General features: G+C 46.7%; 1 protein-coding gene across 5 annotated transcripts in view; it reads left to right on the plus strand.

Moving 5' to 3' along the window:
- The window catches only part of TRRAP (transformation/transcription domain associated protein), a 109826-nt gene that overhangs the window by 19040 nt on the left and 70882 nt on the right, over window positions 1-19904 (plus strand). For 3 of the 5 annotated variants that reach the window (XM_087942178.1, XM_087942172.1, XM_087942173.1), the window contains exons 21-36: window positions 743-943; window positions 2426-2577; window positions 3464-3663; window positions 5350-5567; window positions 5658-5855; window positions 6976-7236; window positions 8282-8443; window positions 9948-10044; window positions 10975-11096; window positions 11741-11911; window positions 12816-12884; window positions 14321-14374; window positions 16023-16142; window positions 16730-16849; window positions 17623-17787; window positions 19058-19239. In XM_087942178.1, the coding sequence (XP_087798304.1) occupies window positions 743-943; window positions 2426-2577; window positions 3464-3663; window positions 5350-5567; window positions 5658-5855; window positions 6976-7236; window positions 8282-8443; window positions 9948-10044; window positions 10975-11096; window positions 11741-11911; window positions 12816-12884; window positions 14321-14374; window positions 16023-16142; window positions 16730-16849; window positions 17623-17787; window positions 19058-19239 (2492 nt within the window). The remainder of the gene's footprint in view (window positions 1-742; window positions 944-2425; window positions 2578-3463; window positions 3664-5349; window positions 5568-5657; window positions 5856-6975; window positions 7237-8281; window positions 8444-9947; window positions 10045-10974; window positions 11097-11740; window positions 11912-12815; window positions 12885-14320; window positions 14375-16022; window positions 16143-16729; window positions 16850-17622; window positions 17788-19057; window positions 19240-19904) is intronic. The other 2 variants (XM_087942174.1, XM_087942177.1) reach the window with 1 other exon arrangement.

A 19904-nucleotide genomic window follows, 5' to 3' on the forward strand; every position in this document is an offset into this window, starting at 1 on the left:
CTGCCAAAAATCACAGATAAGTATTTCACAACACAAGAGTCTTCAAATACCAACTTAAAATACTGTAATGTCCACGAGGCTGATTTTCAAAACGTCTTTGCTTCCTGCAAAGAACGTTCGCTTCACAGCTGGCTTTTATCTTCTTGAAGGAGGGGCCGTTACCTTGCAGTCTTCCTCCTGAGTCACCTGTGCTGCTGCGGCTGTTCTTTCCTGCCAGCAGCCCTGCGAGCACGTGCACTTGGCACAGGCTCCTCGGGAACTTCCTCATCACTGCTGCCAGCCCCCACAATCTCTGAAGGCAGCAATCCATTCCCTAATGGTCCCGGCCCCTCATCTGAGTCCTCGCTCTCCTCAGCCGTTCGCACCTGCTGCTGGCTAATTACAACACTTACTGGCCTAAGGTGGCACTAGAATTCACCGCCAACCCGGTGATTGGCCCAACATCTTCTAGTTGGCTTTTGTGCCTAAATTGGAACTAGAACTTATAGTCTCCTGGTGATTGGCCCCAAACTACACAGTTGGCTTTCATGGCTAAAACAGAGTCTTCAAATACCAACTTAACTAGAACTCACCGTCTCCCAGTTTCAAGCCTGGTGTGCCTTCACCACTAGACCAAAGTGGCTCTGTGACATATTTATGATGGAGGTTTTATACCGCCCTGAAGAGCTTTGAATGTTTTGAAAACTCTTATGTTGCCACCTCCTGAACTGCTCCTTAGCGGTTTCACCCGCTTGCTTCTTAGGCTCTGTGGAGGACCCTGCGCAATCCTGCGGAGACCATTTCTCACGTGGCTTATCGCGTGCTGGGCAAATTCGGCGGAAGCAACCGGAAGATGCTGAAGGAGTCCCAGAAGTTGCACTACGTGGTGACCGAGATTCAAGGGCCTAGTATTACAGCGGAGTTCTCTGACTGCAAAGCATCCATTCAGCTCCCCATGGAGAAGGTAAGGCCTACCTTGAGTCCTTTCGGGATCGAGCGTTTTTCAGCCTGAAAAAAAAAAATTGCCTTCGCGTATAGATTCTGGTAAGAGTGGTGCGGTGGCCTAGAGGTTGGGCTCTCGCCTCACAATCAGGAGGCTGTGAGTTCGATCCTAGGTAGAGGCAAATATTTTTCTCTCTGGACACAATGAGAAATATATCTGCCGAACAAAACTCTGCCTTGGCAACAGGAAAGGCATCCGGCCACAAAACACTCTGCTCCATTCAGTTGCTCAGACTGCACCCCGCAAGAGATTATAGGGTCATTAAAAGATGATGATGATGATGATATAGATTCTGGTAGCCCCGAATGTCCAAATTTGGGTCAGATTTGACTTCTGGTGAGATATATTCCTGGTGGCGCAGTGGTTAGAATGCAGTGTTTAATTTTTAATTTATTTTGATGTGTCAATCGCTTACAAGATAATAGGTATAAGTATAAACATGAGTAAGAATACAGGAAATAGGTTTGAATAAATGGGGACAATAGGACAGGGACGGTAGGCACGATAGTGCACTTATGCAGGCCCCTTACAGACCTCTTAGGAATGGGTATTCTCTCCCTTCCTTTCTCTCTTCCATTCTTTTCTCTCCTTCCTTCCTTCCTTCCTTCCTTCCTTCCTTCCTTCCTTCCTTCCTTCCTTCCTTCCTTCCTTCCTTCCTTCCTTCCTTCCTTCCTTCCTTCTTTTATTTTTTATTTTATTTATTTATTTGATTTGTCAATCGCTTAAAAGATAATAGATATAAGTATAGCGTAAGAATACAGGAAATAGGTTTGAATAAATGGGGACAATAGGACAGGGACGGGAGGCACGATGGTGCACTTATGCAGGCCCCTTACAGACCTCTTAGGAAAGGGGTGAGGTCAATAGTGGTTAGTTTGAGGTTGAAGGAGTGGGGGGTTAGAGGATGTAACAACAAAGTCAGGTAGTGCATTCTAGGCATTGACCACTCTGTTGCTGAAGTTGTCCTTTCTGCAATCAAGTTTGGAGTGGTTAACACTGAGTTTGTATCTGTTGTGTGCTCTTGTATTGTTGTGGTTGAAGCTGAAGTAGCCATCGACTGGTAGGACATTGTAGCAGATAATTTTGTGTGCTACGCTTAAGTCTACCCATAGGCACCGTAGCAAGGTTGTCCGAGCCCAAAATCTCAAGCCTGGTGATATAGGGTATTTTGTTGCGAGCAGAGGAGTGTAGTAACTCTTCTTGTGAAATACTGCTGGACTCACTCGATTGTATTAATGTCCGATATACAGTGCGGATTCCAGACGGATGAGCTGTATTCGAGTATTGGTCTGGCCAAGGTTTTGTATGCTCTAGTTAGCAATTCGATATTTCCGGAGGAGAAGCTTCGTAAGATTATGAGCAACTGTTGGGTGTTTTCCAACCTGGTGATGCTTTGGGGTTTTCTACCGGTTGACCAAGAGGGACCTTTTTCCATCATCATAGGCCATTGAGACCGCCTTGGACTGTTTGAAGAGCGCTAACACGGAGCCCTACTATCGGAGGCAAGCCTGGGAGGTCATCAAATGCTTCCTGGTTGCCATGATGAGCCTAGATGACAACAAGCATGCTCTGTACCAGCTTCTTGCACATCCCAAGTAAGAACACACAGGTGGATCCATAAAGGTGCTCAGGGTTGAAATGAAGGGTCCTTGGTGCTCTCCTTGAAGCTTTTTTCCTTGCAGACGTTTCATGACCTGATCATGTGACGTCATCAGGGCCAGGAGGGAGTGGGGCTTGAGGAGGGGAAAGAGGAGGAAGACAATCAAGGGGTCTCTGGTGCTCTCTGATCTTGCAGGCATTTCATGGCCCAACTCGGTAACGTCATCAGGACTAGCTGATCTAGTTAATTTCGGGTGGATCCATCTGACACTGGCAAACAGCTCACTGATGGTGGTCCTTAAGGTCATTGTTAAGTGCAATTATAGCTCTGGGATAAAAACGGTTCAGGAAACGTGTGGTCCGAGTTTTAATGGTTCTGTATCTTCTGCCAGAAGGCAACAGTTCACAAAAGATTGTGAGCAGGATGGGAAGAGTTTCTTGAGCATGTTGTGCAACTTCCTCAAACAGCGAGATGTGAAAATCTCATCCAGGGCTGGTAGTTGGAGCCCAATGATATTCTGGGCCGGTTTTAATGATTCTTTGTAGAGCATTTTTGTCTGCTACAGAGCTGCTTCCGTACCACACAACAACTTTTGGAGGTTGCCCTAAAGCAGGGGTCTCCGACCTTGGCAACTTTTAAGACTTGCGGACTTCAACTCCCAGAGTTCCTCAGCCAGCAAAGCTGGCTGAGGAGCTCTGGGAGTTGAAGTCCGCAAGTCTTAAAGTTGCCAAGGTTGGAGAGCCTGGCCTAAAGGGTGGAAGGCTGACCGGATGATATAATGAAATCCAAGTTCACAACGGCAGGGCCTGTGTTCACCCTGTCCTAAAAGCCAGTTCACTCTGATGGGATTCTTCTTGGTGGTCTCCCTTTGGTTTTGACAGCTTCACGGAGAAGTCCATCCCCAACGTCATCATCTCCCACCGCTACAAGGCTCAGGACACGCCGGCCCGAAAGACCTTTGAACAGGCCCTGACGGGAGCCTTCATGTCAGCGGTGATCAAAGACCTGCGACCCAGCGCCCTGCCTTTCGTGGCCAGCCTGATCCGCCACTACACCATGGTGGCGGTGGCCCAGCAGTGTGGTAAGGATTCGGCTATGGGCCGGACGTAACCGGGAAGTACGTAGTCCCCGATTTTGGCCTGCTGGCGCGTAGAAGCCGGTAGCCCGTAAAAGAAAACCGAGTCATTCTTCTGTCATTTTAATTTGGGGAGCAGGAAAAGTGACTAGGAATGTAGGCCTGATCGCGGACGCTGCTGAACTTTGTAGAAGTTTTGAACCAGCAGGGTCAAAGGCCAAACACCTGGTAATTCCAACAGACCTGGGATTGCAATCCTGCAGGCAGTAGGTTGAGAAAGGTGGTGATAACAGGTCTCTCGGTTATATCGGACTCTGCGAAGATCTGACTTCAAAGATCTAGTGTTATGAGGTGGTTGGTGCTCTGAGGCCGGTTGTTCCTTTGCAGACATTCTAGGGCCCGACTAAGTAACACCATCGGTGCTCGAAGGGAGTGGAGTTAGCAGAGGAAGAGGAGGAGGAGGAGGAGGGAGGAGAAGCAGGAGGAGGACTATGCAGTCCTTAGTGCTCTCTGAGCTTGGTTGATTTCTTGCAGACGTTTCATTACCCAACAAGATAACATCATCAGTGTTAGGAGAAACTGGAGTTTGCTCTCTGTTTATAAACAGTATAATTGGCTTGCCCTGTCAGTGTTAGTGGAAGTGCTCTTGATGGCTCCTTAGGCTGTTGTAGATAGATAGATAGATAGATAGATAGATAGATAGATAGATAGATGGATGGATGGATGGATGGATGGATGGATGGATGGATGGATGATAGATAAATGGATGATAGATAGATAAATAGATAGAGATTGATGGATGGATGGATGGATAGATAGATAGATAGACAGACAGACAGACAGACAGACAGACAGAGATAGGTATAGTTAGATAGATAGATATAGATGGATGATAGATAGATAAATAGATAGAGATTGATGGATGGATGGATGGATGGATGGATAGATAGATAGATAGATAGATAGATAGATAGATGATAGACAGACAGACAGAGATAGATGATAGATAGATATAGATGGATGATAGATAGATAAATAGATAGAAATTGATGGATAGATAGATGGATGGATGGATGGATGGATGGATGCATGGATAGATATAGATGGATGATAGATAGATAAATAGATAGAAATTGATAGATAGATAGATAGATAGATAGATAGATAGATATAGATAGATAGATACATAGATAGATAGAAAGATAGATAGGATAGGATGGATAGATAGATAGATAGATAGATAGATAGATGATAGATAGATAGATAGATAGATAGATAGATAGATAGATGATGGATGGATGATGGATGATGGATATAGTTTATATATATGTATATATGTATGCATATATGCATATATGCATGTATACACACACACATGTGATATAGAGATAGATATAGATATAACAGATAGATGGATAGGTAGATGGTGGATGGATATATATTAGATAGATAGAAAAACATAATAGACAAATGGATGGATGGATGGATGACAGGTTTGTACTTCAGATGTGAACTGTGGGGTCCTTGGTGCTCTCTGAGCTTGGTTGTTTGCAGACCTTTTATTACTGAACTAAATAGCTTCACCAGTGCTAGAAGAGAGCGTTTGGTTTGAGGGCAAAACTACCCCTGTGCCCTTCTTTAATTTCCCTCCCTCCCTCCTTTCGTTCTCCTTGTCACGTGGTCGACCTCCAGGTCCTTTCCTGCTCCAGTGTTACCAGGTGGGAAGTCAGCCCAGCACCTCCATGTTCCATAGCGAGGAAAACGGGTCGAGAGGCATGGATCCCTTGGTGCTGATCGACGCCATCGCCATCTGCATGGCCTACGAGGAGAAGGAGCTTTGCAAGATCGGCGAGGTGGCCTTGGCCGTGATCTTTGACGTGGCCAGCATCATCCTGGGATCCAAGGAACGGGTAAAACCCATTGGACGTGGGGCCGCCGTTTCGTTCCTCGGGAGGGTCCCCGGCCCCTTGGGGTGACCCTCGTTTCTTCCTGTCCTCCAGGCCTGCCAGCTGCCCTTGTTTTCCTACATCGTGGAGCGCCTCTGCGCTTGTTGCTACGAGCAAGCGTGGTACGCCAAGCTCGGTGGGGTGGTGTCCATCAAGTTCCTGATGGAGCGGCTCCCTCTGATTTGGGTCCTCCAGAACCAGCAGACGTTCCTCAAGGCTTTGCTCTTTGTCATGATGGACCTGACGGGAGAGGTGGGTCTCTTATTAAGAGCCAGGGTTGGCTCAGCCTTCCCTCCTTCCGAGGTTGGTAAAACGAGGACTCAGATTGTTGCGGGGCAAGAGGCTGACTCTGTAAACTGCTGAGTGGGGGCTGGAAAGCACTGTGAAGTATTATATATAAGTCTGCTATTGCTTGGGAAGGAAGGAAAGGAAAGGAAAAGGAAAGGAAGGAGGGAGGAAGGAAGGAAGGAAGGAAGGAAGGAAGGAAGGAAGGAAGGAAGGAAGGAAGGAAGGAAGGAAGGAAGGAAGAAAGAAAAAGAAGGAAGGAAAGGAAAGGAAAGGAAAGGAAAAGAAGGAAGGAAAGGAAAGGAAAGGAAAGGAAAAAGGAAAGGAAAGGAAAGGAAAGGAAAGGAAGGAAGGTATAGTGGCGGAGTGGTTACAATGCAGTGTTTCAGGCTAACTCTGCCCACTGCCAGGAGTTCGATCAAGGTTGACTCAGCCTTCTGTCCTTCTGAGGTTGGTAAAGGAGGACCCAGGTGATTGGAGGCCATAGGCTGACTCTGAATTGCTTAGAGAGGGCTGTAAAACCACTATGAAGCAGTATATAAGTCTAAGCGCTATTGCTATTTATTTCATATGACATATATCTCTTTAGTTTTATAGCTCGTCTCCCTTCTCCTCTTGCCCCCTCTTGTCACTTTCACTCCAGCCAGTCAGCCAGTCTGTCAGTCTTTTATTATAGCCACATACCTGAATAAAATTTAGAATAGAATAGAGAATAGAATAGAATAGAATAGAATAGAATAGAATAGAATATTGGAATGAATAGTAGAGTAGAGTAAAGTAGAGTAGAATAGAACAGAACAGAACAGAACAGAATAGAGAATAGAATAGAGAATAGAATAGAGAATAGAATAGAGAATAGAATAGAGAAAAGAACAGAATATAATATAGTATAGAATTAGAATTAGAATAGAATGGAATGCAGAGTTGGAAGGGACCTTGGAGGTCTTTTAGTCGAACCCACTACTCAAGCAGGAGACCCTGTGCTATTTCAGTGTCGGAGCATTCACACCTTCTGGAGGCAAATGATTGATTGCTCTAACTAATTAAAAAAGCCTTATAATAAACTTTCAAACGCCTGCCTACCCAGGTTTCCAACGGGGCTGTGGCCATGGCCAAGACGACCCTTGAGCAGCTCTTAATCCGATGCGCGACGTTGTTGAAAGAAGAAGAGAAGACGGAGGAGATCCTCACGGCCCAGGAGAAGTCCTTCCACCATGTGACCCATGACCTGGTCCGAGAAGTCACCTCGCCAAACTCCACCGTCAGGAAGCAGGCCATGCACTCCCTCCAGGTGGTGGCCCAGGTGACGGGCAAGAGTGTCACGGCGATCATGGAGCCCCACAAGGAGGTGAGGCTGCGCATCGTTGCCCGGCAGCTGCGAAGCGGAAGCTGGAATGCTTTCGCACAGGGTCCGCTTACCGCTGCTCCTCAACTTATACGGCCGCCATTTTGGAACTTCGGTGGCAAAGCATAGGCGGTTGTGAAAGCAGTCATGCCCGATGGGATGACCTGTTTGGCCACAGTTGTTAAGTGAAACATGCAGTTGTTAAGAAAAAATGGTGCCCAGCCGACCCATTTCTATGCCTGTTTTAGAGCTGCGATGAACAGAAATTTGAAAGTGCAGTGCAGCAGTTTAAAACCAAAAGTGCATTCCATACTTATCTTGCAAAGATTATAACTAAGCTACCATCTGCTAAGCAAATTCCTAATTGGAGAACTCTTGGCTATGAACTTGTTTTGTTGGAGAATATGAATTATGATATACCCAGAGGGGTGGCGGGGGGGAAACCAGGGTCAAGGGTGACAGTGAATTAGTGTCTCAGAATCGGCTTCATACAGGTCATGCCGACATATTCGCTCCTAATAAATGAAGTTTTTTGAGCTTAGCTCAAGGCTCATGATTTAATTAGGGGCTACTGCCAGAATCCTGACACCTGGTTTGTTGGACGGATGGAGAAACCACCAGGATGGGTGGTGGTAATGGGAACAAGCCAACAAGGGTCATGTTCTTGATAGATCTGGTGTCCAGGCTCCGACAAACCACCCCTCATTCAAATCATAAGTCTCTAGCCGCATCTCTCAGAGAAAAAAAATATGATTTATTAGGAGTGACCATGTCGGCATTACCTGGGTGCAGCCGACTCTTAAGACAAATCATTAATTTCATCCTTGACCCCCCCCCCCCTGGATGTATATTCTCCAATGGGACACATCCATAGCCAAGAGTCATCAATCATGCTCTCCAGTAATAATCTTGTGCGCCAGAAGCCTCGGCTGCCTAGCAATTATCTGAAACATTTAAGGAATGCATTACTTTCCCCGCTTCCTTTCTGCTGGCCACTAAAAAGACCAAAGAAGTATTTTTTTTAGTTGACACCTTGGCTTTCTTTTAGGTTCTACAAGATATGGTGCCCCCCAAAAAACACTTGCTCCGACATCAACCTGCAAATGCCCAGATCGGTTTGATGGAAGGCAATACGTTTTGTACCACTCTGCAACCCCGGCTTTTCACAATGGACCTCAACGTGGTAGAGCACAAAGTATTTTATACAGAGGTATTTATTCTTCGTCACTTTTGGACCGTTTTTTTAAAAAATGGAGCCTTGTAAATCAGGAAGCCCTGTAGAGCAGTGATCCCCAACCTTTTTATGCGCGGCCCGGTACTGGCATCAGCTGGGCGCCGCTGGCCCAGTGCACGGCATCAACTGGGCGCCGCCATCTTTTTGATGAAAAAGTGCTTCCGGTGAGCTTTCTACCGGAAAAGCTCACCGGAAGCACTTTTCATCAAATGGCGGCGCAGCAACCAGCGGCCCGGTAAGACTTGTTCCGCGGACCGGTACCGGTCCGTGGACCGGTGGTTGGGGACCCCTGCTGTAGAGGCTTTGATTAATGCTTAGTGAAAAGGTGGATGAATATTTTTATATTTATGCATCTGCAGCATTACCTCTGCTTGGATTATTTTCCCCTAACGTCTTGGGTTTTTTTAATGCTGAAAACAGAGATTATGAACAAGGGATCCACAGATCCCTTGGAGGAATCCCAAGAAAAATATCAGAGGGTTCAGTTACAGAAAGAACAACTTTGTGTTCATGAATCTCTAGAGATTTTCATTCAATAACTTGTACAGGCAAGGAAGTAATTCACAGTCTTTAGACCTCATAAATTTCACCACTCTCCAAGAGATGCATGGGCTCCTAAAAAAAAAAAAAAAAAGAATTCCCATTCAAAGGTTTGTTGATATTATTTTCTTTTGCCCACTTTTCATTTTGTATAAGCTAGAGAAATGGTTCTTTTCATCTTTTGAAGTCCTAACTCTTTAAGGCGTGCAGTGTGGACACCGTGATGCGTAGGATGAGAGAAATTCTGGGGAAGGAAGTTGAAGAACTTGAAGTTGGGTGATGAGACTTGAGGCATGTACCAGAGTGGTTCAAGAGAGAGGCGAAAAGAGGGGTACAGAATGTGGAATTGTTATTACAGTATAAAGCAAGCTGGACTAAATAGTTTGGCTTTATTCGTGGAAGGAAAGTCTTAACTATTTTGGGGTTGAGGCTAAAGTACCTACAAACACCACATAAGCTTAAGCTCTCTACAAAATTGGAACTACTAACAGCCAAGGGAAATTAGCGGGAGATAAGAGTGGAAGGAATTCAAGGTGGACTGGATTTAGATCTCTCGTGGGCACGAAGCGACTCGAGACTGATGACACTTTTGTCCCCTCCCTCGGGCTCCATCTGGTCATCTACGTAAACATCTCAGATGTATCTAGTAGACCATTGTAACAGAACAACCAAGATGAGCCTTGGAATTATCCGACGGTTGTTTTTATATGGTTCTACAGCTGAATCTCTAAAACAATGATCATTCATGAAAGAAGTGTCCCAAACAGGACATACCATAGAGAAGAAACGTTGTACCAAAGCTCTTCAAAATGTCTTAACTAAGTTGGTGATGAAGCGCCTTCATTTTGGAGATCAGGCTGGCATGTGGATGGTTTTTTGTTGGTCTGGAAGTCAACCAGGTTGTGTCCAAAGCCAACTTCTCTTCTCTTTGAACTTCCAGCTGCTGAATCTGTGTGAGGCTGAAGATTGTGCCTTGATGAAATTGCCCTGTTATAAGAGTCTGCCTTCTTTGGTGCCGCTCCGAATTGCAGCTCTGAGTAAGTCGATCAAGCTTTGAAGCTAGCTGCTTTACTGCATAAATGGAGCCCGCTCCAAGCCTTAAAGGCAGCTGTGTTGAAAAAAAAAAGTTATTTGTTGGCTCAAGGGCTGGACCCTAACCTTGGCTTGCAATTTCCAGGATTTCTGGCCAAAATTACTAGCAATGTGGGATCCTTGGTGTTCTCTGAGCTTGTGTTGTGGCCTGTCGGCCACTGGCCCCTCCGGCAGCCAAATCAGAGAAGACATGGGAGCCAGGGGTCAGCATCAAGGCAACCTTAGAACTCCAAGGGGGAAGAGGGAATGGAGCTGTCAGAGAGAGAGAGAGAGAGAGAGAGAGAGAGAGAAAGAGAGAGACAGAGACAGAGACAGAGACAGAGAGAGAGAGAGAGAGACAGACAGAGACAGAGAGAGAGAGAGAGAGAGAAGAGAGAGACAGAGAGAAAGAGAGTGAGAAAGACAGAGAGACAGAGACAGAGAGAGAGAGAGAGAGAGAGAGCGGAGGCGGAGCCTGGGCCGTCCGTCAGCCCTCAGATGGAGAGTCAACAGCCCCGGGTCTGGAGGTGGCTGATGAGGAACAGGAGGAACAGCTGGGCCCAGTGCCTGACGCACAGATGCGCTGAAGGCAGAGGAGAGGAGAGCAGTGGAAATCTATGAGCCAGTCCTTGGGACGGAAGAGCCACCGCTGTTAGCAAAGCCCCACTCTAACTCTGGGGATAAACCTTGGTTGTTTTTTTGCAGATGTTTCATTACCAAACTGTGTAACATCATCAGTGCACAATAATGAATTTTTTTAAAAAAAACAAACGGGGGACCTTTGGACGTAGCAGAATGTCTGCCGGAAGAACCTCGTTTGTTTTAGGACTGTTTGGGTCCCACGTTTTGAATTCCCGCTTCAGAAGGGGGACTTTGCTTTGTTCGATTCTATGCAGATGCCTTGGCTGCCTGCAACTACTTGCCTCAGTCCCGAGAGAAGATCATCGGCGCTCTCTTCAAGGCCCTCAATTCAACCAACAATGAGCTTCAGGAAGCTGGCGAGGCCTGCATGAGGAAGGTTTGTGAGGGGAGAAAAATGAAGCTCTTTCCTCTTGGTCTCCTTTCCTTTCCTTTTTTTTTCCTCTCTCCTTCTTCTCGAGACCGGAAGCTGATGGCAGTTGAGGCCAATGGGACTCTCTCTTGAGATCTTGGTGAAAGTGGTTTCTCCAGGCCTCATTTACCATCTTCAACTCCCTGAATTCCCCAGTCAGTAAAGCTATGTAGAGTTCAACTCCCAGAATTCCCCCTAGGCTGGAATCCCCTTGGCTGGCTGGGGAACTCTGGGAGTTGAAGTCCAAAAGTAAAGGTTTCCCTGTCCAGTCGTGTCCGACTCTTAGGGGTGATGCTCACCTCCGTTTCTTGGCCGAGGAAGCCAGCGTTGTCCAAAGAATTTCTGTAGTCACGTGCCCAGCATGACTATAAGCCAAAGGCGCACAGAATACAGTTTACCTTCCCACCGAAGTGGTACCTATTTATCTACTTGCATTTGCATGCTTTCAAACTGCTAGATTGGCAGGAGCTGGAGCTGTATCGTAGGTCACAGGCTATGTCGGTGCAGTGATAATAACCAGGAAGAGTGTGGCTCTATTATGATTGTGGTTATAGTAGTGTCACAGGAGCATTTGCGCTCTCCGATCCTTGTCTGTTTTCGGCCCCTCGCAGTTTTTGGAAGGCGCAACCATCGAGGTGGACCAGATCCACACCCACATGAGACCGTTGCTCATGATGCTGGGCGACTATCGGAGCCTAACCCTCAACGTGGTCAACAGGCTGACATCGGTGACGAGGCTCTTCCCCAACTCGTTTAACGACAAGTTTTGTGACCAGATGATGGTAAGATTTTGGAAGAAAGGCAGAAGTTAAGGGAGGAGGGGAGGAACTGACTGTATTCTTAATGTTTACGGAGATTCTCAAGTCCTCCAGGTTGTCCCAGAGGTGCTTTTTCAGGAGGCACCTGGACTTTCTGGATTTTCTTTGAAGACGTTTCGCTTCTCATCCAAGAAGCTTCTTCAGCTCTGACTGGATGGTGGGGACTGGAAGGATTGATACTCCTTGCAGACAGCTGGTCGTTTGCATCCTTTTTAGAGTCGTTGAGGCCACTTTTAGGATTATCTGTATCCTCAGGGTCACCTCAGTAGTGCAAATGTTCCCGTAGCCTGCAATTCTTTTTCCCTCTGGAAATCCCTTCATACTCCCACCCTGTTCAATGCAAACGACCAGCTGTGACCCTTAGAACAAAGATAAACCTCCAAGTGGCCTCAACGACTCTCTAAAAAAAGACGCCAATGACCAGCTCCGTCTGCAAGGAGTGTAAATCCTTTCCCCACCATCATCCAGTCAGAGCTGAAGAAGCTTCTTGGATGAGAAGTGAAACGTCTTCAAAGGAAAAAAACCAGAAAAGCCCAGTTACCTCTTGGGGGGGGAAAAAAAAAAGCACATTTGGGGTGACCATATTCTTGGTTGGATGTCCAGTTTATTCAGAAAACTGAGGGTAGAAAAAAGATCTATTGGTCCAACCAAGTCTGCCTTTTTAGTCTATTTCTTTTTTTCTTTCTTTTGATTTAATCAATAATGAATTTATTAAATTGATCCGCCCAAGGGGGATATGAAAAAAAAAGTGAATCCTGCGTTTGCGGGGAAAGGAAAGAGAGATTTTTCTCATAGGCAGATAACGCCTGCCGATCAGGAATGCCAGCGTGCAGGATCTGACGGCTCTCCTTCTTAATACTTTTTGTAGCAACACCTGCGTAAATGGATGGAGGTGGTAGTGCTCACCCATAAAGGAGGACAGAGGAGCGACGGAAACGTAAGTTGCGGGTTCTTTTTCAGGGGGCTTTGAACGTGAAAAGAGAGAGGCTTGCGATAGAAGGGCGAAAGGTCACGTTTAAACTGCCGGGTTTGGATTCTTTCACTTTAATACCTGTTTTTCCCTAGGATGGGAGCATTTTTATTTTTTCCATAATCGGCATGTAGCCGCTCTGTGGCATTGAGAGGCCGCTGGTGGGACGGGAACTGCTGGAACTGAAGTGCAAGGAAGCCCCCCCCCCCCACTTTTTCCCCCTGAGTGAACGGTGTGTGAGAGGCCCGTGGGGAGGAAAGTGTGGCTGGACCACAATTGGTTTCTGTTGGCAATCTCAGTGAATTGCTTGCTCAGTTGTTCCCAAGTTGTTCCCTTGAAGGTGTTCTTGGGTTATCTCCACTGGGATGTTGGAGATAATTAAAGAGCAACGATGGGAAGGAAGGGGAAGGAAGGAAGGAAGGAAGGAAGGAAGGAAGGAAGGAAGGAAGGAAGGAAGGAAGGAAGGAAGGAAGGAAGGAAGGAAGGAAGGAAAATTTGAAGGGGAGGAAGGGAAGGAGGAAGGAAGGAAAAATTTGAAGAGGAGGGAGGGAGGAAGGAGAGAAAGGAGGGAAGGAAAAATTTGAAGAAGAGGGAGGAAGGAAGGAAGGAAAAATTACGAGGGAGGGAAGGAGGAAGGAAAGAAAAATAGGAGGGAGGGAGGAAGGAAGGAAAAAATTGAAGATGAGGGAGGGAGGAAGAAAGGAAAGGAGGGAAGGAAAAATTTGAAGAAGAGGGAGGGAGGAAGGAAGGAAAGTTAGGGAGGGAAGGGAGGAAAAATTAGGAGGGAGGGAAGGAGGGAAGGAAAATTAGGAGGAAGGGAAGGAAGGAAAAATTAGGGAAGGAGGGAAGGAGAATTAGGGAAGGAAGGAAAAATTAGCAGGAGGGAGGGAAGAAGGAAGGAAGGAAAAATTAGAAGTAGAGGGAAAGAAAAGTAGGGAAGGAAGGAAAAAATAGGAGGAAGGCAGGGAGGGAAGGAAGGAAGGAAGGAAAGGATAGTGATGATTTTGCTGGGGAATACTGGCTAGGAAATTTCCCCCCTTATTCGGACGGTTTTTAAAAATCATTTCGACAGGCAATACTTTGTGTGTATGTGAGAATGAACAAGACTGGCGGTGTCTCATCTCCAGAACCTGTTTTTTATCAAGGGGGGTTTCTGGTTGTGTGACCTCTGCACGCCACCCGGTCTGTTCCCATCTCAAAGCATCTGAATTCTGCTTTTCACTGTCTTGTCCGGCTCTAATCTCCCCCAACTGACCAGGCCCAGCCCAGTCTGCTTTTTTTTAAAAAAAAAAAAAATGTGTTTTTTTTGAAATATGGGGAACTCTTGTGTATTCCATGTGTGTGTGTGTGTGTGTGTTCCAAGAACAAAAAAAGAAAAAAAAAGTTGCTTTTCCCATCCTTAGGACAGTAATGCGGAGTGCAGGAAATGTTCCTTGTCTCCATTCGGTCAGTTTGAGGTGAGAACATGAATCCCTACTTTAAATAAAAAAAATAAAAATCAAGTTTATGGTTTGTTGGTTTGTTTGTTTATTTTTCTTCTTCTCTGACTGCAGTCCAAAGCAAACAGCACATCCCCATTTTGTTTTTGTTGTTGTTTAGTTGTGTTTTTTTTTGGGCGTTTGTGTTCCCTTTTTTGTTGTTGTTCATGCTGTGAATTTTTGTTTCTTCTTTTCTTTTCTTTCTTCTGTTGTTTGGTTCAGCCTGCCGTGGAAGGGGTAGAGGTGAGAATTGATGGTAGAGGCACAAGGAGGCAGTGATCTCTCCTCTCCTTCTCCTCCCCTTCCTCCTTCTTCTCCTTTTCCTTCTCATCTTCCTCTTTCTCCTTGTCAACTTCCTCCTCCTCCTTCTATTCATCTTCCTCCTTCACTTATCTTCCTCTGTCTCTTCTTTCCTTGTTATCTTTCTCCTCCCTTTCCTTGTCACCTTCTTTCTCCTCCTCCTCTTCCTCCTTCCTTCTTTCCCTCTTCCTCCTTTTCCTTCTCTGCTTCCTTTTTCCCTTCCCTCCATCCTCTCCCCTCATTCTCCTCTCCCTCCTCCCTCCCCTTCCCTCCTCCGTTCCTCTCCCTCCCTCCCTCCCTCCCTTCCTTCCTCCTTTCCTCCCTCCCTCCCCTTCCCTCCCTCCCTCCCTCCCTCCCTTCCTTCCTTCCTCCTTTCCTCCCTCCCTCCCCTCCTCCCTCCTTTTTCTACCTTTTGGTTTTGTTGTTATCTTTGCTGTGGTTTGTTAGTTGTCTCTGTTGTATATCAGGGCAGAATGCATTGTGCCTTTGAGTGCAGTGCTGTGATTTGTCCTTTGTTTTCTTGTCTGTTCAGAGTTGTTTATGTAACACTTGCCGTGTGAAGGAGTTTCAAGCATGTTCTTTATTTTTTTCCAATAGGAGATTTGGGGTGTGTGTGTGTGTGTGTGTGTGTGTGTGTGTATTTATATCTCTCTGAATGTTTTGAGTTACTAATGTCAAACTGCAAAGAAATAGTTGAGGTCCCCGTTTTGGTAGCTTCTCAAAATCCTGGAAATGCAGCCCCCTTTCTAGATTTAATACATTTCCCCCCCCCCCTCTTTCCACTCCAGACCTTTTTAATGGCTTTTTTTTTTTGTTAGCAATCCAGTGTAAAAAAAAAAAAAAAAACTAGTAGAAAATAGCCATCTTTTAAAAGAGGCACAGCCCAGATGGCACGTGTTGGATTTTAAAGCAGCTAGTCCTCACGAATAGCTGAGCTGCAGTGCTGGAGAAAAACCTCTTGAAAGCCAGGGAGACGATTTTGCAGTCTCATCCTGTCCCCATTTTCAGCACTGGAGCGCATTTTGCCTTTTTTGAAGAGAAACATGCCACTTCGGAGGTTCGTAATTTCCCACGTTTCTGCTGTCATTCCATTAAAAACAAACGAGAAAAGTTTTCCCTAACCAAACATAACCCAATGATCTAGATAAATTCCTCCCCCAAACCAGGGCAGCTCCTTAAATGGCCTGGGGTAAGTAACCATGGTTTAACTCCTTGCTCTGGCTTGCTAGCCAACATCCCCCGTAGAAAACAGAGCTGTAGCTTCGATTAGGGTATAAATGTGTATCTAGCCACTAGCCGCTAGCTGATATTTCCGTTTCATCTGCAGGAAATGAAGATTTGCTCAGCAATTATAAACCTGTTCCATCTGATCCCAGCTGCTCCACAGACTCTGGTCAAACCTTTGCTGGAAGTGGTGATGAAAACTGAACGGGCCATGTTGATTGAGGTAAAGGACCCCTCTTTCCTTTAAAGTTTTCCAAGCTGCTGTTTCTTCTATTTTTTTCCTTCCTTCTTCCCTTCTTCTAACTTTTCCTTTCTTCATTCCTTCTCCCTTTTTCTTTCCTTCCTTCCTTCTCCCCTTTTCCTTCCTGCCTTCCCTTCCCCTTCTTTTTCCTTCCTCCTTCCCTCTCCTTTCTTCTTTCTATCCTCTTTCCCTCCCTCCCTTCTCTCTATCCTTCCTTCTATCCTCTTTTCTTCCCTTCTCTCTAACCTACTTTCTTCTTCCTCCCTCCTATATCCTCCCTTTCTCCCTCCCTCCCTCCCTCCCTCCCTCCCTTCTATCGTCCTTTCTATCCTCTTTCCCCCTTCTCTCTATCCTCCTTTCTTCTCCCTCCCTTCTCTCTACCTTCCTTCCTTCCTTCCTTCCTTCCTTCCTTCCTTCCTTCCTTCCTTCCTTCCTTCCTTCCTTCCTTCCTTCCTTCCTCCCTCCCTCCCTCCCTCCCTCCCTCCCTCCCTCCTCTTAAAAAGCCAGCCGGTCATGCTCTCTGCCTGCTCAACGTGTTTCACCTCTTTCCTTTTTAACCTGCTGTGCAGGCTGGCAGCCCCTTCCGAGAACCCCTGATAAAGTTTCTGACCCGCCATCCATCTCAGACCGTCGAGCTCTTCATGATGGAAGCGACCTTGAACGATCCACAGTGGAGCAGGATGTTCATGGTAAGGCCGGGCTCACCGTGGACCCTGTTACGCTGCAGTTTAGCACGCTTGGCCTTGGGCCTTTTTTGTAAACGTTAGAGATGGCTATCCTCACCAGGCACTGTCATGCCCTGGTTGGAGTCTGATTCTGAGGGGGAGATTGAGCAGCCGACAGGGAGTTGGAGTGTGGCTCCGGTGGCTGTGGAGGAAACTGGGAAAGGGCACAGTCCATCTGGGCATTCAGAGGAAGACTCAGGTCCACCCCTTCTTCATCCTAGGGCACGCAGGGAAGAACGGAGAAGGGAGCAACATGGGTTACGGGGGAGAAAAAGGCCCTGATTCCCTTCATTAGCTGCAGCTGGAAAAACAGGATAAAAGGGGTGTTTGCGCACGGCACTGGGCTGGAAGCAAAGCTGCATTATCTTTGTTTGTCAAGTCCTATCTGGGTGCTGGCATCCTCCCAATTGTGTGTGTTTCGTTACCTTCTGATGTCTTCAATCCTTTATTCTGCCCTGTCTCATTAATTGCTGCAGTGTGGTTTGTGTTGGTTTTTATTTATAATCTAGATGTACTTTGGGTTCGGACTGAATTTCTTCCCTTTAAAAACTGTTCTTGGGAGTGTTTTTTTCTCCAGCCAATGATAACTGGACATTGGGGGCCAAGTTGGAGGAATTAAAGGCACTTGACCTACTTTGGTGACTTTGTCGCTTTTGTGGCACGCCCCTTTGGGTCATCACAAGCACCTTTTCTTTTTCTCCCCCACCCCCTTCAACAAACCAACCAACCAACCCCAGAGTTTTTTAAAGCACAAAGACGCCAAGCCTTTGCGGGATGTCCTGGCTGCGAATCCCAACCGTTTCATCACCTTACTCTTACCTGGCGGGACCCAGACGGCGGTTCGGCCTGGATCTCCCAGCACTAGCACCATGCGGCTCGATCTCCAGTTTCAAGCCATTAAGGTACGGCCCTTCCTTTTTAACACGTGATGCTAAATAAAAGGTACCCAGGTGGGGTTTAAGAGAGCCCTGATGGTGCAGGGGTGAGAATGCAGTCCTGCAGGTGGATTCTGCCCACTGCCAGCAGTTCGATCCTGACCAGCTCCAGGTTGACTCAGCCTTCCATCCTTCCGAGGTCGGTAAAATGAGGACCCAGATTGTTGGGGGGCAAGAGGCTGACTCTGTAAACTGCTTAGAGAGGTCTGGAAAGCATTGTGAAGCGGTATATAAGTCTGCTATTGCTTAGGAAGGAAGGGAGGGAGGGAAGGAAGGAAGGACAGGTGGCACAGCGGTTAGAATGCAGAATTTCAAGCTGATTCTGCTCACTGCCAGGAGTTTGATCCCGAGGTTGATAAAATGAAGACCCAGATTGTTGGGTGGCTGATTCTTTAAACTGTTTAGAGAGGGCTGTAAAGCACAGTGAAGCAGTATACAAGTCTGCTATTGCTAAGGAAGGAAGGAAGGAAGGAAGGAAGGAAGGAAGGAAGGAAGGAAGGAAGGAAGGAAGGAAGGAAGGAAGGAAGTCAGTCAGTCAGTCAGTCAGTCAGTCAGTCAGTCAGTCAGTCAGTCAGTCATGGTGGCACAGTACTTAGAATGCAGTATTGCAGGCTGACTCTGCCCACTGCCAGGAGTTTGATTGTGACTGGCTCAAGGTTGATTCAGCCTTCCGTCCTTCCAAGGTGGGTAAAATGAGGGCCCAGATTGTTGGGGGCAAGAGGCTGACTATGTAAATAGCTTAGAGAGGGCTGGAAAGCACTGTGAAGTGATATATATCTACTATTGCTTAGGAAGGAAGGAAGGAAGGAAGGAAGGAAGGAAGGAAGGAAGGAAGGAAGGAAGGAAGGAAGGAAGGAAGGAAGGAAGGAAGGAAGGAAGCTAGCTGTGGTCTTGCAGTGGTTAGAATGCAGTATTACAAACTAACTCTGCCCACTGCCTGTAGTTCGATCCTCACTGGCTCCAGGTTGATTCATCCTTCCATCCTTCCGAGGTTGGTAAAAACAAGGACTCAAATTGTTGGGGGTAACGTGCTGACTTTGCAAACCTCTTAGCGAACATTAAATGGACATTAACTGGTCACCTGCCAAAAGGCAATTTATAATTTCACATTCTTGTTTCTCTCTCTCTCTCTCTCTCTCTCTCTCTCTCTCTCTCTCTCTCTCTCTCCTTCCTTCCTTCCTTCCTTCCTTCCTTCCTTCCTTCCTTCCTTCCTTCCTTCCTTCCTTCCTTCCAACAGATCATCAGTATCATCGTTAAGAACGATGAAGGCTGGCTGGCAAACCAGCATTCCTTGGTGAGCCAGCTGAGGCGTGTTTGGGTCAGCGACACTTTCCAAGAGAGGCACCGGAAGGAGAACATGGCGGCCACCAACTGGAAAGAGCCGAAACTTTTGGCCTACTGCTTACTGAATTATTGCAAGTGCGTCTTTTGTGGGGGGGGGTTATTCCTTTTGGGTGATAGACAAACCACCTGGAGGGCAGGTCACTCCCTCTCGTAGGGAACTCAAAGGGGAATGGTGGGAAGAAGCTCCGGGAGGAAGGGTATCTCTCAGCTCAGTTCATCTTAGGGAGAGGGGGAGGTAGATAGGAAAAAAAAAAAATAAGGGAGGGGGATTCTAATGGATATTATTTCGGGCACTGGAAGAAAAAAGGCTGTAAAATCAAACCAGCAAATAAAGAAATAGACATTTTGATACAGGCTTCTTTTGTTGAGAAATCTTACCTGTCTGTCCTTCCCCTTTCCTTTCCTTTCCTTCCCTTCTTCCTCTTTTCCTTCCCTTCCCTTCCCTTTCCTCCTTCCTCTTTCCTTTCTTCCCTCTTCCTCTTTCCTTTCCTCCTTTCCTTTCCTCCCTCCTTCCTCTTTCCTTCCCTTCCTTTTCCTTCCCTTTCTTTCCGCTTTCCTTCCCTTGCCTTTCTTCCCTCCTTCCTTTTTCCTTTCCTCCTTTCCTTTCTTTTCCTTTCCTCCCTCCTTCCCTTTTCCTTCCCTTCCTCCTTCCTTCTCTTCCTTTCCCTCCCATCTCCTTTCCTTTCTCTCCTTCCCTCCCTCCCTCCTTCCTTCCTTCCTTCCTTCCTTTCCTTCCTTCC

Source organism: Notechis scutatus, chromosome 12 (assembly GCF_049901735.1).
Source record: "Notechis scutatus isolate UNSWTSFEM ecotype Mainland chromosome 12, rNotScu1.2, whole genome shotgun sequence".
In the NCBI taxonomy this organism is placed as follows: Eukaryota; Metazoa; Chordata; class Lepidosauria; order Squamata; family Elapidae; genus Notechis; species Notechis scutatus.